This window comes from Anastrepha obliqua, chromosome 3, assembly GCF_027943255.1.
Source record: "Anastrepha obliqua isolate idAnaObli1 chromosome 3, idAnaObli1_1.0, whole genome shotgun sequence".
NCBI lineage: Eukaryota > Metazoa > Arthropoda > Insecta > Diptera > Tephritidae > Anastrepha > Anastrepha obliqua.
Genome location: NC_072894.1, coordinates 39,619,272 through 39,640,867, shown reverse-complemented (window position 1 = coordinate 39,640,867; position 21,596 = coordinate 39,619,272). Strand labels below are relative to the sequence as shown.

General features: G+C 36.1%; 1 protein-coding gene and 1 long non-coding RNA gene across 7 annotated transcripts in view; one reads left to right on the top strand and one right to left on the bottom strand.

Annotated features, from left to right (window-relative positions):
• LOC129242385 (uncharacterized) overlaps positions 1-13,305 on the top strand; it is a 36,483-nt gene extending 23,178 nt beyond the window's left edge. Inside the window, exons 2-9 of one of the 4 annotated variants that reach the window (XR_008582179.1) lie at positions 553-808; positions 893-1,021; positions 1,156-1,431; positions 7,423-7,755; positions 10,754-11,056; positions 11,139-11,252; positions 11,315-11,527; positions 13,186-13,305. This is a non-coding gene — a long non-coding RNA (uncharacterized LOC129242385). Of the gene's footprint in view, positions 1-552; positions 809-861; positions 1,022-1,155; positions 1,432-4,328; positions 4,783-7,422; positions 7,756-10,753; positions 11,057-11,138; positions 11,253-11,314; positions 11,528-13,185 lie in introns of those variants that run through there. The other 3 variants (XR_008582178.1, XR_008582176.1, XR_008582177.1) reach the window with 3 other exon arrangements.
• The window catches only part of LOC129242383 (ankyrin-3), a 161,188-nt gene that overhangs the window by 103,689 nt on the left and 35,903 nt on the right, over positions 1-21,596 (bottom strand). For 2 of the 3 annotated variants that reach the window (XM_054878993.1, XM_054878994.1), the window contains exons 8-11: positions 10,728-11,022; positions 10,611-10,631; positions 7,349-7,734; positions 6,808-7,242 (exon numbers count right to left, since the gene is read on the bottom strand). In XM_054878993.1, the coding sequence (XP_054734968.1) occupies positions 6,929-7,242; positions 7,349-7,734; positions 10,611-10,631; positions 10,728-11,022 (1,016 nt within the window). In that variant the 3' untranslated portion in view covers positions 6,808-6,928. Of the gene's footprint in view, positions 1-593; positions 799-6,807; positions 7,243-7,348; positions 7,735-10,610; positions 10,632-10,727; positions 11,023-21,596 lie in introns of those variants that run through there. The other variant, XM_054878992.1, reaches the window with a different exon arrangement.

The window sequence follows — 21,596 nt, the reverse complement described above, 5'->3', positions numbered from 1 at the left end:
TACAAGAAAGTATATAGTACAATATACATATACCTTGATATGTGTGAATGTGTATGTATGCGTATTCATTTTTGTGTATCTAATGTTTAGTATGAAAATTGAATATTTCGAGCGCACTTTAAAGGTTTTCTAACTTGTTATATCGTCTTGTAGGCAGTTTAAATATGAATAAATGATTAAATGAAGTGTCTCTGAGTTAGAAGGCCTAGGATGGGCCCGAAAATAGTTATACAAGATGTAAAAGTCGATTATATTACATATATGAGTATGTAGTTGGAAATCAATTTTGTCACTTTAAATAAAAACATTTACTAAGTTTGTTAAAAGTTGAACAGAAATTAATTAACACAATTGAAATTAAGTAATATACAGTTATAAAAACTAACAACTAAAAGAAATCAAGTATTAATTGAACGCCTAACTTAAATTACAAATACAAATGTTTTGTTTAGGTATTGCAAATATATTTCTAATAATAAAATTATATTTTTATATATTTTATCTAAAAATATATATCATATTTATTTTGCAAATCTAATCTCAATATGCTAGCACTCTTTCACAACTGAGCAATAGGAACTCTCTGAACTTACCTGTTATGGAGCAAAGCAGACGGAGTGTGGGTGTATTGCCAGAATATTGATTTATCATGCCCTGACTATGTGCCTTCGGTGCGGGCATACTCAGCGTGATAGCCTTATGGAATTTACGACGCCGTGGCTCAACTGTTACAATTGGCGATACTGCCACACCACGGCCAAGTAGTTTAGCAGTTAGATCTGGATCGACTGGTTGTGCCTAGAATGAGGTAAACACAAGAAATGGTCGGTACATTTTTGTGATTACCATTTATATTTTTAGGTCTTTTGTTTTTTTCTTTGATTTTCTTAAGCTCTTTAGTCATTCCCTGCTTATATGCACAAATGATTGTTTCAACATGAAAATGGCCACTTACAACTAAAGTACAGAAAGTGCAGAAAGTAGAAAAGAAAAGCACGAAAAGCGTGTTGAAGCTACAAAGGTATGCGTTTGCTTAACTAATTTAATTATTTGGTTTTTAATTTCGAATTTTTTTCTACTCATTGTTTTACAAATCGATTAATTTACGTTATAAGTAATTTATATATCATTTAATTTATATTGTTTGTGTTTAAGAGTTTTGGGCTAGCTGATGAACATTATTTATGTCTGTACGAATGTCGCCTATTACGATTGCCCTCATTGGAGTTGCAAGTAAGAATTGGTGCATTCAATTTTGGCATACATTGCCAGAAATGAATCACTGCCTTTGGAGGATCCACCTTTAACAAGTACAAACATGCAATTCGGACATTTCGTATTTCATAAGCTGTATGTGGTACCATTTATATTGACCAGTATTCTGGCAGACTGTGAGTACTGTCAACAGCATGAAACTCACCATAAGAAGTGGTGAGCAATTTTCTTCATTTATAACTATGCTTTGGGGCGGACTATTGGCATTGTGAAATGAGATAAATATGAACGAAAGGGAAGTTTTTCACACTGACTTGTCGAGCCATTAATGTAGCAAATTTCTTGCATTTCTATTACGAAAAGGAAGCAATCAAAATGCGTTGGAGACATTTGCGTGTAGAATACAAAAAGTTTTTAAGATTTACCAGAATTTTATTTTTTATTTTTATTTTTAAAGAATTTTTATTTGCCGGCAGCAAATTATTTTTTGTTGCTGGTGCAGAATTCATAGACCTTTAAGTTTGTGTGTGCAGCCAACACTTATTGGTAATTTCGTCCAAATCAACGAGTTGCTCAATTTCGAGCTCCACAGTTGCCGGGTTTTCGTTTCTTGCAAACGTATTTAAATGTTTTGGAATCTTTTAGCAACTATCTTGCAACGAGAAACGGTGAGCTGATTGTTAGCCGTAATGTAGGCTATATTTTTTAAGCAAAATATCGAACCTTCCACATAGTTCCGTTAATAAAAAGTAAATATTGTGATTGACAAGATGTTTAGGCCCATTCGATTCCCAATAAATTTAGTTATTCAAATAAACTTTAAGAACCACAAATCATTGAAAATATAATTTTTTTACAACAATGTGCCATATATCTACAAAAATTTTTTACTCTATTCAATGTCTTCTTTGAAGGGCCGTTGAAAAATCACTTCGTATATATTTTATATGTATGTATGTGAACCGCTACATACATACGCATATACACAACTTTTTTTCGCTTTCGCACATTCGAGGCACACTAATCCAGACCCAATGCAACATAAACTAATTTCTATGCAGGTATGTATGTATGTGCATAACTATATGAACGAATTGAAACTTGTTTCTGTGTGTTTATCTTACAACTTCACTGCCAACTCGTTGAATACTGGAGACAGAAGCGTTAAACGAAAAATTTAATGAGTACTAAGTGAAAAAAAAACATTTTCAAAGTTTATGTTCGAACTAAATTTATTGGGTATTTTTGGTTTATCCATTAATTATTTAACTTTTTATATAAATATTTAATAAGCAGTATACACGTAGAACATACACATGTTAATTGATATACGTACACATATGTGGAATAATATAAAGTATTTCAATTGCACGAGTCTAAATGTAGTAGTGCGTTTCTAATACACGCATCGCCTTTAATTAGACGCTTAAAAGTAGTTTTTTTTTATTTAAGTAAATAGTAAGACTATTATGGTTATGTGGTTTTTTGCATTCATTGCATTCTTACATCTCTATTTTATAAAGCATACTAACGAGTTGTGAGCTTTTACGTTTCATAGGACCGATTTTTCAAGGTCTAGATAAATATTATTTATGGCATAAGCTTAGAAATAACAAAATTTTCTTTGCATAATGTATTACTAGTGCTTTATATATTTTGACATATAACCGCTATGTACTAAAGAAATTAAGCTTTTAATCATTTCTCATAAGACAACACAAGGGAACATAAGCAGTTTTTGTAGTGTGGAGTGGTTTTGACCAATGCGTCCAATCTAACGCACAAAATATGCCACGTTTTAAACATTTTGAAAATTCGTTTGTATGTAGTCGCAGCATTTTATCTAGGCATTGGGAAATTGGCGAATACGATTGTAATCTTTGCTGTAGATGCAGAACAGGATGTTTCAGCAAGGAGAATAAATTTATATTGTCACTCTATGTTTCATCGACCAATGCGCTTTGACATTTGAAAACTAAGTGCAAATATTGTAGAGGCATTTACAACCGATTATCTCACTTTATCTGCTTGAATTACATGAAAGTGTTTATTTTTTTAGAAGCCCATGCAATTGACTTAACTGCTCAAAGGAAAATTCAAGCTGTGCTGCTTATTATTAAATATACAGCAGTGCATAGACTTAGCAGATAAGATGGAACCTCATATTTCTGTATAAATTTTGCATGCTTCACATGGGTCTACGGTCGACCACTTTCAATTACGTTACATTTTCGAATTAAAAAAGTTTACGCGCCTGAGAGTTAACGCGTTTAGTGATTTTTAGAAAATTCCACAGCTGATAGCTGCCTTACTAAAGCTATCGCTATAATTAGAAACTGGAATATAATATTTGCTCTTTAAAATTAGTTGAATTCCAAATTGAAGATTTTTTGAAAAAAACACTAAAGCTTTAAAGGCAACTGCAGCAGGCATTTTAATTGCGTATACGCAGCGTAGCCCGAAGAGCACAAGTATACAGAGAGAACTTACAAACAAACTATAAGCAGACGATTCATTTGGATTCCTAATTACATATGTTAAAAAGCTCAGATCCTCTTACAATCTCGTTTAATAGAGCAGTTAGTATGTAAGTGTGTAGCTCTTTATTTCAAAAACGTTGCGTGACGGAACCTTTCTGCCCTCACAGACGTATTCAGCACGCAAAAATAACTCGAAAACTGTCTTCACTTTTACAATAAATAAAAATAAAGTCTCTCACTGAAACACCCATACATATACATATATATACCTAGATCGTAAACATTTTAGTTTATAAAACACATTTTTTGTTTTTTTTTTTTTGTCAATTCATGTTCTCATTCATCTTTGCCAAGTTTTACCAAGCGGTTTAAGAACCGTGCCATTTTATAAAAACTGTACTTATATTTACGTTGTAGAAACAATGTATAGGAAAGATAATCAGTTAAGTAGCAAGCTTTGAGTTTAAGCTAAAACAGATATGGGGAATAATATTTAAGTATTTTCTAGAATTTAATTCTTTTATTTAATTATCTTCAATAATTGATCAACTTCATTGTAACAGTCCTCCGTCGATTAGTTTATATCTTTTATTCGGATAAATTGTTATTATTAATAGAAATTTAAACTTTTAGGTTCTGCTGTTAAATGAAATATCCATCGATAGTTTTTATTAATACGTAATATCGCTAGAGTTTATGATCCACTACTGAAGAAATTGTCGTAACTGTTGGGTCCCCGGTTACTCTGGAGTGGAGGGAAACGCAAGAGCGGATGAGTGTGCAAGGAAAGGTTCTGAGCTTGACCTTCAGTGAGTGTCAGAGGACATAAGCATTTCTCTAAATGTACTGCGATTGATGTGAGCGCAATCGCGGAAACTAATAGCAGGTGGTATCTGACTACTAACTGCAGAGTTTCAAAGTGCTCAGGCCAGATCAGATTCAACAGATCAACTACCAGCGTAGTCACAGCTGTTATAACAGGTCATTGCGCTATTGGCAACCTAACCAGGAGAATGAATGTTCCTCACAATGAATTTTACAGGAGCTGTGGACGATGAAGAAGAAATTGAGTCGGTATAACATCTCCGGTGTGAATGTACTGCACTGCAAATATCTTGGCGATTATTTCTTTGAAGGCCTGGGAAACTTGCAAAATGTCTCTCTGTGCCTTTTATTAGACAAGCAACCAGGCTAACCTAACCTAACTATTTAATCAGACTGCAATCCACCGCCGAGGTACTGTGCGTAAGTGTAAAACAGACGGTGTGGTAAGGAAATGTATCATCATCCTAACACTTTCAATGCAAAACTAAAATTCATATAACCTACGCATCTAAGAAGAAGAAGAAGAGCAGCCCTTTCACTGGCAAAATTCCTTGGCTTACATGAAGTTCTTAAAGCAAAATGCGACTATTGCATGGAAATGAGATCTTAATTTAGCAGACTAACAAAACTGTGAATTATTGCGGAGCTACAATACCTTATCTGCTTTCTGGGCTATAACAGAAGAAGCTTTGTATACCCTTGGCTAATAAATCCTGCGAAACCTTGGGAAGGCATTTCACATGGAAATTCCGTGTATTTTCGCCGTGTTAACAACGACCAGGAACTACATAGGATCGAGATATCGCAATAGTTCAAACCTGGTCCGTAAATAATGTAATGGACCATTCAAGAACAGCCATTACATCCATTTAAAACAACCGTTTGGTGTGGCCTATGGGCTGGAGGAATCACTGACACATTTTTCTTCTAAGACGAGACTAGCGCCGATGTAACAGCGAATGGCGAACGCTTCGTTCTGGTTGAAGCTCGTGATTTCCATGCCCCCTCTGAACGGCAGATAGTTTTTATGAGAAACTTTTCAGTGACAGAAATATACTCAGAGATTTGCCATTGACTGCTGAAGGGTGACCGCTATTAGGAAAAACTTTCTATCATTAGCAAAGAGTCTCGAGCCCGGGCACCACCGAATGGTGATCACGGACTAACCCATTCGGTGTATACAATAATTAAGATTTTTCGGTTCTGTTAAATTCTTTTGATTCCATATTCCATTCTGTTTTTCTTCTTGCAAGAGCATTTTTGCAACCATTGAATTTTTACAAACTATTCACAGGAGAAAACAAGAGAAAATTATTTATGATGATAATTTTCATTACCAGCCAAAGGTGTTTAAAGCGAATGCCCATCGTGGAAAATGCAATGTTTGTGCCATTAATTTGAGACATATGACTAAATGAAATTATGTAAAGCCGGCCACACACATACAGTTTCAACTGATAGTTTAAACTGTACAATTCAACTGTACAGTCTAACATCCACGTGTGTGGATATTTCAGTTTCAGTTCAATTCAACTCTACAGTTGAACTGAGACAAATGAAATTTTCAATTTTTTAAACTGAAAGTTTAAACTGATTATTACGTGTGTGGGGGTTCGCTGTACATTTCTCAGTTCAATTAAGAGGAGGTGTGTTGTATTCTGTGGTATTCCTTTTTAAAAGTATAATTTTCGCGTAGTTAAGATGGCGCGTAATAAACCTAATCAAATAATTAGCGATTTTATTGAAATGTATCGATCGGAACCTTGTCTTTGGCAAGTAAAGAGTCATGATTATCATGACCGTATGAAAAGAGATGATGCATATACCAAATTAGCAAAAAAATTGGACGAAATTGAACCTGGTGCTACGAAGAAATCTGTTATTAATAAAAAAAACTGAAGAATTGAACTGTATGTGTGTTTGCTTCAACAGTGTACAGTTTCAACCGACGGTTTAAACTGTTCAGTTTAAACTATCAGTTGAAACTGTATGTGTATGGCCGGCTTAAGAGGGAATACATGGAGAGTATCAATCTACGGAGAGCTACACTTTGTGTAATTTGTTTGTATTCTTTTTTTTTGCGTTTAAATTTTTTTTAAGCTGTAGAGCCACAGATTTTGGGAAAGCCAAATATTTTATTTATTCTACTTTACTATAATTCTTAGTTACTTGGTCATTTCTTTTCTAATGTATAAATGCGTATTGGTTATTATTGTTATAATTTTCTTCTTTTTTTTTTTTTTTGTTTTTTGTTGAGAACATATTTAGGTTGTATAATAACTTAATAAATAATTTTGATAAGTTATTGTTCTTGATATTTCTGAAATACATATATAAATGTATGAATATAAAGATGACTATAATAGTAGTTGTTCTTGTTCTCATTTATGTATATATCTATAAGTATTTTACCAAATAAGCGAAAAGCGCTTCTTCTTTGGTACATGATTGACGCTGATTTTGCGCAACTTTTCTGGTGCAACACCTTTGCGTGGTTTAAAGAGATTTACCTGCAAGCCCACTTTGATCTTTTTGGTGAGTGCACCTTGCGGGAAAACGGCCTGCACCTGTGGCACCACAGTGCTGGATACCATGCCACCCTCTGGTCCAATGGCATGCACCTCTTGACGTATGCGTGAAACCACAGCAAAGTATTGTGGAAAGTCATATGTAACAAAACGGCAAACGTGATTACCGGCTTGCTCTTCAAGTTGTGCAATTTCTGCGGGCACAAAAACAACAATTACTTACAAATTTCTTAATAGTACATACATACGTATATGTATGTATGTATGTATAGAGTTTTATAGTTGTAAATATATGTATACCTTCGGGCTCAAAACATTGTTGCATCACATCGTGCATGATTTCTTCAGAATTATCAATTGTATGCTCTCGCCAGGTTTCACCGTTATCCGAACGCAATATGATGATTTCGCGCTCTTTGCCGCGCAATGATGCAAAATGTGGTACTTCCATGATAACGGGGCCAATAAATTTCGTCGAAACTGGTCCCAGCTCCAACACACGGCTAGCCAGGGCTTCACCCTCCATTAGTTGGGGTGGATGCATGGTGCGTTGTGGTTTTACATAGCGACAAGTGACTCGAGTCGGTTGGCAAGTGGAACGAGACGGTATAATCATGCGTACTCCACTATGGCGGCAACCACGCATTGCACCGCCGCGTGCATCGACAAGGAACGAAACAAGAAAACTGCAAGAAGATCATTCACGTGTGAGTTTACAAATTATATTTAAAAAATATGGTAAATGAAACATTCATGAAAATATTCGTACAACAACAAAAATTACGCCGCGTTTACATTACATAGTTCAAGAAAGAAGTGCTGGCCTTTTATGCTTTATTTCGACGAAGACATTAGTAACATAACCCAACTATTTTTACACGGTAGATAGGTTCCTTAGAAAAGCATGTAACAAAAAGACGTATAAAAAATACCTGCGACATACTGTAAATAATGGAATAGGTTCCAGAACTTTAGAAAATCGCGTAAGATGAAAAAACTCTAAACATTTCCTCAAAAACCGTGCAAAAGAAGTAATAATGAAATCCATATAACATAAGTGTACAGTGAAAATTCAATCCACAATTATAAAACATATATAATATAAATTCAAATTGATATTAAAAAATTATTTTCTTTGCAACTATTCATCGCCACTTGAAAATAATCGTGCACGTTTATAGCGGACTGGACCAAATATGCTATAATCAGTAGATACATATGTCAATTATGTCCAGCTCAACTGTCGGGCTATATTCAAAATATTAAGGTTATATATAGGTTATATATAGGTTTTTTCGTTGTAACAAAGTCTGTTATTAGCGACTGGTTTTTGTTTTCACTAGTTGTTTATACAAAGTAACACAAAATCAATCACCCTCTCGGAAAACGTCAGCCACTGTTGACACTTTTGAACGAGACCCCTGCAGTATACAAACAAACAAGCAATGGAGGGCGTAAAGGTCAAATAAAGATTTCCATCCCTCCAAATATTTTTTTGGTAAACAGTAAAGATTTATTCAAAAATAATATTTTATGATTAATTTTATAAACAGTCGGGCTTGATTAGTTGTAAAATGTAATTTTTGCATTTTTTTGAAGGAACATGTCTTTATCTTTTTTGTTTTGAGATTCACGAAGAACTAACATAGGGAAGTGTACAAAATTGTATCAGTGAACGTTATTATTTAGAAAGCGTATAAATAGAGAGTTGGGTGCAGTTTGGAATCCGATTTGTGTGATAAATATGCGCCATTTTGTTCAACAACTTGTATCAACACATTTTGAAAGTAACTTCATAATTCGCGTTTGAAGAAATCTCCGCCCTTATGGTTAAAAAACAAACTTGACCAGCACATTCTCACAGGTATCCCTTGTCAGTTTTGTACCATAAAAAAACTTTTGCAAATGCTGGAAAAACTAATAATCACTCAATACCCGATCTGAACTATATGGAGGATCTATTCGCTCGAACTTGTGGTGCATTTCTAAAGATGTATGTAGCTTAAAGTCATCTTGATGGAACGCAACACCCCTTCCTTTCACCATTTATGGTCATTTCGAGTCCCGGGTCAATCTGGTCAATTGTTAACAGTAGAGATGTAGAGAGTGTTTAGCCAGCTGGTTCCAGCTCATAGTGGATAACCCAGCAAAACCTTCTTGGCCATTAAGCCGTGCCTGGCGATCGTTTGGATCTGCTTACTGCGATTTGTCCACGATCTTCTTCGGCTATTATTCTTCTATATGTTTTGTTGCAATTTTTCTAAATGAGTTTGAGAGCAAAGCCCCTTAAATATCACTCTCATTCCATCTCTTTTTAAATTAAATTACATATTGTCTATCGACAAATGTAATATTTTATGGATGCAAGTAAAAAAATAAAAAAAATCTTGTATGTGGACCACATGGTCAGTAACCATCCGCTTCAAAATTTTTTAACGATTTCTCACGCTCATATCTTATATTTATATTTAATTGGCGCTTACACCCTTTATTGGCCGCTTTGGCCTAGCTCCTTCTCCTAATTTTTGTGTGCGGCTTGATATTTTTTCACACGCACAGGGACAGTTTTATTAAGGTTTTTTATGAGGAGCTTAAAGTGTATCACTTTCCCATTGAATTATGAGATTAAGAGAGAACTCTTTAACAAATAGTGGAAAGGAAAGTATATTGAGTAATAAAACTTATGCTCGGGTTGCCTTTTAATGATTCACTATTTCTTCTTACTCAATGCCAAGGTGGCATTGTAATTTAAAATTATAATAATTTATAATATGACACTAAGAAAGTACTTAGGAGATCAAATTTCTTGGATGTGCAGGTAACATTTCTCTGATCTGGGTTCGAACACATAGGCACATAGAGGGAAATGAAATTGTTGATGAGCTTGCCAGAAAGGGGACTGAATTGACCGCAGGGACCTCCTACCCGGTAACCGGCATCTCCCTGACCGTTGTTAAAGGGGAATTGCACAAATTATTTCACAGGAAAACGCAGAAAAGGTGAAGCTCCATTTCTTCATGTGCTATTTCGAAAACCATTTGGCCTCAGTACAATATACGGAGTACTCAGAAAGTCCCGGGGACTCCACGTCATTCAATTTTCAAACTCGTAGCTGTGTTTACCGGTCATTAGATGATCGGCACACACGCGGAAAAACTATAGTTATCATTTAACCCCCATTGCAGAAGCTGTGGGTACTATACAGAGCAGGAGACTGTTGAGCACTTTTTCTGTAAATGTCCGGGTTTGGCAGCTATACGATTAAGATCACTGGATACTCCTTCCATCTTGTCTATTCATCTTGTCCATTATATCAACAGCTCTGGCTGGCTGTAGATATCTTCCTTTTGGAGGTCTCATAATGGTATCAAAACGGTGCTTTAGTGGTACTTGTGGAATACCAGAGTGGTACTTCAACCATTTCACATACCTATCTACCTACCTAAGTAAGTGCCGCACTTCGGCCGTGAAGGGCCAGAGCATACAAAGCCATAAGAATGAAAAGCATTTATATTTTTCTGTTGTACGAAACTCTCATTGCAATAATATTTTAAATAACTACCTCTTCCATGAAAGCTTTCGGCTGCATGTAAACAAAAATTAATAAGAAATACTTACTTATAAAAATATTCAATGATTTACATATTTTGACTATTTTCAAAGGATAGCCGTAACTTACCCCACATATTTTTGTTCCTCATTAAGACCATTGGCCATATAAATGCCGTCCACTATGGATTTACCAGCGCCATGTATCTGTGCTTTATGTGGACTAATCAGCTCTTCTGCAATAGCCTGCTGCTGCGGTTGACCTCCAACACCGCCAGCATACTCAGCGCTATGGGTCATCATGCGATTAGAATCAATACGTTCATCGCGTGTAACATCTATCGGCAAGGAATCATCGCCTAAGGATTTCATTTCATCAACTGTCAAATAACGGTATGGCTGATCGGAAAGCATATTATCTTCGCCTTTTGGTGGTGGTGGTGGTGGTTTTGTGTTGTGGTAAATTGACGAGTTTCAATATTTTATTTATTTGGCATTCCATTGAAATCCAATTATTGTTTTCGATTTGATTTATTTACAGATTATTAGCGGTGTTGGCGCGAATAGTGCAAAAAAAGTTTGGAGAGAAATAAATAAAAAAATATGCTAATAATTTCTTTAAAACCTTAAAGAGCAAACACACATGCAAATTTAGGTATGTATATATTTTTTCGATTACATACATATGAAAGCTGATAATGCATTTTGACTGAAAAGGTATTCAAATGAGGATTATTTGCACGATGTGTAAAAATGTTCCCATCTTTTGTTGAATATGCTTGCGATTGTGTTGAAACTATGTACATGTGTAATAATCGGTTGAAATGAAAAACACAAAGTACGTGTAGACATCGAATATGCTTCAAGGGATATATACTAATCAGTTGATTTAAAAACGATAAATGAACAGGAGAACCAAAACACTTCAAGGTAAGCGCAAAGAAATCCCTAATGTATGCGTATACAAGCAATCTAGTATCCATACATATTTATAAGTATGTACGAGTACATAAGTGTGTGTGAAGGTGTGTAAAAATACAGGTTTTACTTCTCTTCCAAGCTCTAATGTATAGCGAGTTTATTTCACCGAAAATCTGTCTTGCACTCTCTCATTATTGTTAGTTTCATACGAAAATTTCGCACTTCTAAACATAGGTCCCTAAGTTTAATAAACATTTGTTTACGTATGGGTTGTTCTATAGGAACATAACAAACGTTACATATCCAATGAGAGAAGTTTCGAAGTTTCAAACAATCGGGAACCTTAACTTCACGAGTTAATTTCAACTTGTAAGCATGTCGTCCATCGAATCCTGCGAAAAACACTTGCAGCTTTATTATTTTCGTTCTTCAATCGATTCGTGATCCTCACTGGCATATAATCGTCAATAGTGAATTCGATGACTGGAATTTATCCAGTAAGAATTTTATTGCGACCACCGACTCTGACTTTTGGTAGTAATTTTTGATAAATTCCAAGTGCTGTTCTACTGTGAACTTCTCAAGATAAGTTATAAATCTTGAATGACATTTTAGCATTGTCACAGCATAAAAACAATTATGTGTTAATTTGTATTTGATTTTTATGAAGCGCCTGTTTTTTTCTTTTATTTTTAATATTCTTGATTTTTCTTAAGATTCAGTTGGTATCTACTAGCTTTGTATATATTTTCCCGTAGTTCCTAGGGGCTCAATAAACAAGTTAAAATTATATTTATTTATAATTTATATCTAAGAATTTTATTTGTCACCAAGAGCGACCTGCTTGTAGCGTTTCTGCTTCCACTATGCACGTGTTAAATGGCCTACTACATTTCCGACTGCCTTGCGAGTTCCAGTCTAGGCCTGCTTTGTGTTATCACTATGTTGTTTTCGCAGTCTGTGAACGATTCATTTCCAATTTCGCTGTCGGATTTCAAGATGATCGGGTATCTGCTCCGTTAATGTCCAGAGGTCGGGGTTAGTGGTGATTTCAGGCCAGAAAAAATGCATAATTTAGCGAAAGCTGCGATTAATAAATACCTGGAGTGCTTGTACCAATATCACGCGTAATTGTGTTCCATGTCTCACACTCATACATAACAACAGCCTTTACATTAGATTCAAAGATCCTCAATTTCGTGCGCTGGATATATGTGATGATCTACTCGACCACAGCGCGACCCTTTTATATTCGACTGCGAATGTCGGCTGCTGAGCCACCATTTTTCCGAAATAGCAGAACTCATCTTCAAGTTTAATGCCGTTTAATCTGAAAGGGTTGCGAGGCCGCAGTGTTTACGCACTACATCTTTATCAACGCAATGTTGACTTTCAAGGCCACTTTTGCTGCACATTCACTTAGCGCTACAATTTTTGACTGTATATCGTATGTGAGTCTTTGTGCGACAACAAACACATATCGTCGGCGTAGTTAAGATCTTCAACGTAGCCGCCCATATTCCAGGATATATATCTGCTAGCCACGGTTGCTTAACGGAGATAGCACAAATCCCTGTCATACTCCGCAGATCAGAGACGCTCTCAAATCTCACTCTGCAAGTGGCATCTGTGAACAATTGTTTTATGAGGTTGATGATTTTTTTCAGGTACTCTACAGACAAGAGCATTATGAGGCAGGATTAATTCCTTAAGAAAGGTCACCGTGTTTAGTTATTATTTCCACATAAACCGTGGTGGTCCAAATCATCTCAACATTGGCGCTTAATATTATGGTAAGTATTTTTCTATAGCATTTGGAGTTGAGAACCAGCAGATCAAACTTGATTAAAAACGTTCGAGGGGATTAGGTGTGTTCTTTCAGGAACTTTTCATCAAACATAATTTAAATAAAATGTCAACATGTCACAAGCTATTTAAAATCTTAATTTAGTATGTATTTATTTACATATGTATGTAAGTACATGTATAATATTCAAGCAACACCAAGAGCTTTTAAATTTATACATCAAGATTAGAACAAATATTTATTGTATATGTACTTATATGTGTATTTATGTATGTACATACATATATACACACTAGGGTGATCGACGCGGTTTCTATGACTCCCTGGGGCATTCGCAAAATACTAAGATTATGCTTTCTAATGCAGATGGCTGATGAAATGTGCTACCAAAAAAATCAAACAAACCCATAATCAATGGGAGTTATAGCCTACATCATCGGAAGATGGCCGACGGAAATTTGCTCTTATCAAGGCGGGGTGCTTTTTATGCGATCTCAATAATAATTATGTTGGGCCTAAATTTGTATCAAGTTTGGACGAGTTTTACGAGAGTTACTATTTATATTTCTGGCCTTGGGCACCTATAGTGTTGTCTACTTGACGTTTCTATTGTCGTGAACTTTTTCGTGTGATAATTTTTCACAATTTTCAACTTGAATTTAAAAGACAAGACTGCATCGATGAACTAAAATCATTGAGCAAGCACCACTCTTTCTTCCGCTTCTACATGATTGCCGCGATAAACGCTTACGCGATTTTGGCATAGTTTAATAAAGCGCGCCAGTTATTTCTTTCTCGTGCTAACCGTCGCCAGTTGGACATACCAAAAGAAGCCTTCTCCAACGGATCTTTCCAACACAGAGGAGGTCTTCCTCTTTCTCTACTACCACCAGCTGGTACCACATCAAATATTTTCAGAGCCATGTCTATGCTCATACAGCCCATTGTTCCATCCGGCAAAGATCCAAAAATCTTCCGCAGAATCTTTCTCTCAAAAACTCCAACGGACGCTTCATTGGATATTGTCAACGTCCAAGCTTCTGCGCCATAAGTTAGGACAGGCATGATGAGAGCCTTGTAGAGAAGCATCTTTTAGCACCATAAAAAACTGACACAATTAATTGCCCCGTCGTTGCTGTTCACTCACCGACGAATTCCGTGAGGGTTGTCCAAAATTAATGGTTGTGCCAGAAAGTATAGAAGCAGTGCGCGAAGTGATTGAGCAAAATCATAATGTTAAAGTAGTGGACAATAGTATGAGGGGCATCAATAAGATTTTGCATGATTACATTGTGGTAGAAAAAGATATGTTCGCGTTGGATCCGATTTAAAAACCTCCCTGGAAACTCAAAGAGCTTCAAAAATGGTTTTAAACGAATGCAAACGTGAATTAGTCATCAAGGAGAATGTTTCGAGTAGCAATAAAACCGTTTCCAGCAACCAATATTAATTTCCCAATTGTTAGGCCAGAAATATAAATACACGCATTTACCTAAAACTAGGCGTGGCACTGCCCACTTTTCAAAATTTTACTTGGGGTGTATTTCTTTTCTTCTCTAAGAGTAATACGTGTGTCAAGTTTTATTGAAGCATATTCATTTTATTGCTGGTGTTATCGTGAGCACGGACGGAATCATAGCTCCTCTCTTCATTCTGACCATTTTGGTATATATATAATATACATATCTACTATATCTATTTCCATTCCTTTATTTTACAAAAAATCGTGAATCATGAACAAAATTAGAATACCCTTGGCCCCAAGTGCTCGGTTATAAAAATTATCGAAATGATATTTAACTGGGTTTAACCACGAAATTCTTATTGAGTCGGAATTGCATCCTACTCTGGTCACAGCGCGGTATGCAGCTTCATTAGGGTGCATTGTCGAGTCACACTTTTAAGAAGAACTGCAGCGGTCACCAGTGGTTTTTAATTTATGATTTTAAAAGAACTTTTCTTTCTAGAATTGCATCTAACAAAAGAGAGTTTTCCCTTGAGACATTTCATTTTTTTTTTCACTTTTTTGCGAATAAAATCCATCAAATAACGAAATAGAAGTGAATTATCTTTCAAGTGAAATAATAGGATCTATGCAAGGCGCATTTATTAATGGAGGTGGCACTACACCAACAACACTGTTCTGGAAAACAAATAATGAAGTCGCCTTGTTTCATTCTCAGCTGACAGCCGCATGGACACGGCGAAAGAAAAAGAACTCAGCTAATTTACCAACACCACCTTTAATAGATTCATCTGGGATTTATGTGTTCAAAAAACGGAATTCAAATTTCTAAATGTACAAAAATATTTCAAACACACTCCACAAAACAAAAACAACACTTTATATTCTAACTGTTCACTACTCACTCAAATTTTGAATTTGGTCGCTCTCGCAGAATTTGATCTTATTTCCCATAATTTTATATGGCAGGCATTTATAAAAATGCATTATTATGCTGATACTAGTTTTGTGTTCGTATATTACTAGTTTGGTGATTTGAAGGTGTATATGTAAGGTCTTGATCACAGTAAATAACATTCATTTGAAGCGTAAAGATTCTTTTTTATACGACATCAATAATGTCTACGTTCGTCCCGAAAAAACGGGGATGTCATGTTTCATTATTACCTTTTAAAGAAAAGTGCAGCTGCACGTGCCGTATATTGATCAATATTTATGGTAATCACGCTCCATCAAATACAACTTGTAAAGAGAGGTTTCGACGATTCCATAGTGGAAATTTCGACGTGAGTAATAAAGATCGCGAAGGGGCACCGAAAAAATTCGAAAATACTCAACTACAACAATTATTTGGCGAAAGCGCATGTCGAACCCTTGATAATATGCCTAAAGAGTTATATGTTGACAGATCAGCCATCGGTAAACGTTTCCACGCGATGGGAATTGTCCAGGAAGCAGATAACTGGGTACCACATCAATTGACAGAGAGGGATAGCGAGAGACTTTTGGTGACGTGTGAGATGCTTCTTGAACGGCAGAAAAGAAAAGATTTTCTGCATCGCATCGTCACTGACGATTAAAAATGGATCTGCAAAAAACACTCCACTTTTTATTAATTTATAAAAGATATTCGTTGAAACAGTCCAAGCACACACGTAACATTTTTCCTCTTCTTTTGGGAACACAGTACGCACATCCTTCTTACAGGCTTGCGTTGCTGATTCTTGCGAATCTCCAAGTGGTAAAACAGATTCCTTATTTTGTGTCTATTAGTGTTGGGCGCAGTATTTTGTCTCCAGATTCTGTGACTAAAAGTTGACGAAATTTCCTTATCTCTATTTTTTGAATAGCTCTCTGATACACTATATGTGCGTTTACGATCGTTTTCCCTAAAAGTATTATAAATACTCATATATTACTAATTTGCGATATCATTTAATGCTGTTTCGTATGTGTGCTGCATATGACACCATCTCATCGCTTCTATCGATGCCACTTTTACCAATATTGTACTCTATTATCGCCAAAGGCTTCATTTTCGAAGGACGACCGCGATGTGTAGAATCCTAGCTTGGAGTCATGATAGCAGGACGTTTCGTAGATAAGATTCGGACATTGCGAACATCTCTTCATTTTAGTACTACAATACCATTATGATTTTCTCATACCACCATTTCACCTCTTTTCAATAATTATTGAAATTATAATTTGCCTGCAAGTTCAGTGCAGACATTTTCTGCTATGCCAACTTTTCTTTTTCCGCTGGTATTTCGTCCAGAATATATTTTTGAAGACCATGTGTATCCGTCGGTGGAGCACAGTTTGAACAGTTTTACACCATACTTATATGACTCTGCTGGAATATACTGCTAAAATACCAGTCGTCCTCTCCACGGAACCATTGTGTCGTCAACAACACTTTTTTTCGTCTGGAGAAAAAACCTTCTGATAAATAACAATCAACACGTCTACAAGTGGTAAAGCCTTTTCAATTCTGTTATTTTGTACTGTCGTTTCATTGTTAATTGTATTAACGTTTCATGAAAAATTGTATATAGGATCCGTTGACCAACATTTCTTAAGCGGTGTTTCTACTAGACCCATCCAAGTCATCAATCCAACAATTTTTTTAATTTCTTCGGAAGTGGTGAGATTCCATTTATTTTGACCAGTCACTTCATGTTCAAGTAATTTCTGCTCTACATATCTATAAGTTTCTGTGACTAAAAGACTTATTACTGTTTCATTCAAGACTAGCGAAAGAGTTTCAGCTGGGCTAATGTCAGACAGCAAATCCAAAGTCCGCTTTTTCCAGTGAACGGAAACAATTGTTGCCTGGTATCGAACTCGTTCTATTGGATATTGTCCAATGAATCATTAGCTGCGTTCAATTTCCTTCTTCGTCTGAACCAAATTCTGTTAGTAATTCTTCAATATCTTCACTTGCATATAATTCATCAGTATCCGAGCCTGAACTCGACGAAATTCTATTTCTAATTTTTCTTCTAAAACTCACAACGTTTTCATTACTACTCTCACCATCAATTGTACTTGCACGCCGTCCGATGAACATTTTTGGGATAAAAAATTAATGATGTGCATTACAGAAAAAGTATGCTTCTCAACTGAATGATCTAGGGGATATCTGCAGTGAGATCCCTTGCAGATCTCTAGCCGTAAATTCTAAATAAACTATTTACCAATACGATTTTTTGGAATAAAACAATTTATCGATTTCATAGGTCGATAGCACTGTAAATGCCATCGATAGCACTGGGCCTGCACTGGTATTCCCGCATAGCTCTCCGCTATCGTTCTAGTGCGCCGATAGTAAAACTTGGGCCGGCAGGAAACTCAGCCAAATCACGCTTAGTACGGAAGGCTACGTTTCGCTTGTCGCAAAAACTTAACCTCATTACTGATAAATTGTCATACGCCCTGTAAAAATGTTGCATGAGAATAAAACAAACAAAAACAGAACGATTTACTTAAAATTTTTTTAACAATTATTTCGCACAATTATTTTGATGAACCTGTGCAGACTTGAAAACCAGAACCAGATAATGCCGCACATTCGGATGATCGGAGTATAACAGTTTGAGAGAAGAACACGCACCTCTACGAAAAGAATACCAGAATTCAACAGCTCTTGCACAGGGCATAAATATTGTGAGAAAAGAACACACCATGACAATCAAACAGCGTTATATTTTTTTAAGTCACGATTGCGATGATTTCACCTTGGGTGGACATTATCATATCTGTTCAAATATCTGTTTGAAAGAATGCAAATCGTTCCTAACATATTTCGTACTTTTTTCGATTTATTTATGATTGGTTCATTTAAAACCATATTTTCTGGTTTATTACTTTATGGTATGACTTGTAGTAGACTTTTGGAAAATACACCGGATAATACTCGTTGAGAATCAAAAAACCAGGTCGGAGATTGTAGAACGGGTTTTTAAGCAGCTATTATAGGACACAAACTTTCAGAAAATCATTTTACAAATGAATTGAGAGTTGCATGACGTTTGCTTACTTGTACTCAAAAGTAATACCAATCAGTTTATCAGTATGTGTATTGAAAAGTGCTTCGGTCGCCTTCGACGGTATCACTCACTTCCGAACACAATTAATTACAAATATATGAGACACCAATCTTCCGGAGTCGTACTCGCACTCAGTCTATATAAGGCGTTTTTCAATAGGTGCGCTTCAACTTTTTTCCGATAGGGAGGGCGAACGACGCAATATTTTTTATTTTTCGCTTGTCATTTGTAAACTTCATTAGTATACATTTCATCATGGAACGCTACACACTTGAGCAACGATTGCAAATCGTGCAAATTTTTTATGAAAATAATCGTTCTGTTGCTGCTACTTTAAGAGCATTACGGCCATTTTACGGTCCATTTAACAAGCCATCCCGTTCGACAATCAACCGTCTAGTGAAAAAATTTGTATCTACGTTTTCGCTACATAATGTTCCGGTGCCAGTGAGAGCAAGAAGTGCACGAAGTGTTGAAAATATTGCTGCCGCCAGGGCTTCAGTTCAAGAAGACGCAAATGTGTCGCTCACACGACGTTCTCAACAACTGGGCCTTTCTGTGTCGTCATTGTGGCAAATTTTGCGAAAAGATCTTGGCCTACATCCGTACAAGATCAAGCTGACACAAGAACTGAAGCCGTTTGACCATTTGAAGCGACGACGATTCGTAAATTGGGCTGAAGATCAACTCGAAAATGATCCAGATTTTTTCCAAAAAATCATCTTCAGTAATGAAGCTCACTTTTGGCTCAATGGCTTTGTCAACAAGCAAAATATGCGTTACTGGGCAGAAAGCAATCCACACGTGATTCATGAGGCACCGTTGCATCCCGAAAAAATCACTGTTTGGTGCGGTTTACATGCCCGCGGCGTAATTGGCCCATATTTTTTCGTTGACGAGAACGATCGCCACGTTACTGTGAATGGAAATCGATACCGCGACATGATAAACGATTATTTTTGGCCGCAATTGAATGGTATGGACTTAGACGACATGTGGTTTCAACAGGACGGGGCCACAAGCCACACAGCACACGCTACAATTGATGTGTTGAAGAGTAAGTTCGATGAGCGCATTATTTCCAGAAATGGACCGGTCGAATGGCCGCCGCGCTCGTGTGATTTGATGCCTCTAGACTATTTTCTTTGGGGTTATGTGAAGTCATTGGTCTACAGTAACAAGCCGGCGACGATTTGTGAGCTCAGAGCCCATATTGAACGCGAATTGCTGGAATTTCGGCCAATTTATGCAAAAGAGTGGTGGAAAATTGGGTTCAACGATTGAACTTCGTAAAACGTGCACGCGGTGGTTATGCAAAAGAAATCGAATTTCATACTTAAATGTATATGTTCATACTATATGTACTACACTTTCAATGTGGTTGTGGTCTTCACAAACCAGTTATTTCTCCATATCTATATTCCAATTTGTAGAGAGCCTCTTGGTGTCGTCCCGTAAGTTGGACAATTCTATTCTGCATATTGGAGCGGGTGAAGAAGATGAGGCCCATTTTTGGCTCACTGGCTACGTCAATAAACAAAATTGTCGTACTTGGGCTGAAGAGCAACACGAAACCACTCAATACGACGCTACTTGCCACAAATACCGTGAAACATTGAATTTACTGCGTCGTCATTTCGGAGAGCCATTTATCTCTCGTCTCGGACCAGTGGATTATCCACAAAGATCGTGTGATATCAGACCTTTGCACGTTTATTTTTGGGTGTATCTAAAGTCTAAATGCTTTGTAGAAAAACCAGCTGTGATTGAGGCATTGGAAACCAACATAACTAAAGTTATTCACGAAATGCCTTGATTCTGCACCAAAATAATAAAGATTGCCCAACCAATTTGAATTTTCGTTGTTTTATTGAAATTTAAAATTGAATACTTCTAAATTGATCACCCTTTATATATATATATATATATATACATATATAAACATATACATATGTATATATAAAATATTAAGCCTGCTTAAATCAACTCATCTAACACCTCCTTGTCTTTGATCAAATCCTAACAAAAGAGTACGTTTTTGGGTCTACCGTTGGATGACCTCGAAGCAATACCTAATACATAGGCAGAGAAAAACGAATCTACAGATACGATCTATAGTTTGAGTTACGAACTGTAATTTAATAAACATCTATCTCCAATACAGTGCAATACTTTCCTTCTAAGTTGGAGCCTTTATAACCTTTTTGGTTTTTCTATTCCGTTTGTTTTTCTTCTTCAATTCACACAATAAACGATCACCCTAGTGCACATATTGTGTGTTAATACTACCGAAGGTAGTTCTTCCGGATATCCGCATTTAAGTCACGTTTTTGCATTTGAAAGAATTTTCAAATATTCCTAGCACCAGAGCAGGACCAATGAGCTCATACATCATTGGCGCTGATATTCTGTAGGTACATATGTATGTATGTATGTATAGCCCCGTAAAGTGTGAAGGATGGTCTAAAAATTTTGACATGTTACTATTTATTTACATACAAGCATATAAATTAATTATGTGTTAACAAAAAGCCAAGAATTTAGACGAAAACACTACCACATACACACACACACTTTATAAGGAACTTTATTTATGAAAATCAGTTTAAGAAATACGAATATCTTTGTTTAATTGACTGTACTTTTTTTAATACTGCTAATAAACGTAAAGGCCAATATGCGAGACTTACTAGACATAAAGAATGTTTCGCCCTGGTAATATGGAAGATAAACGTGGCCTTCATTCGTATTTCG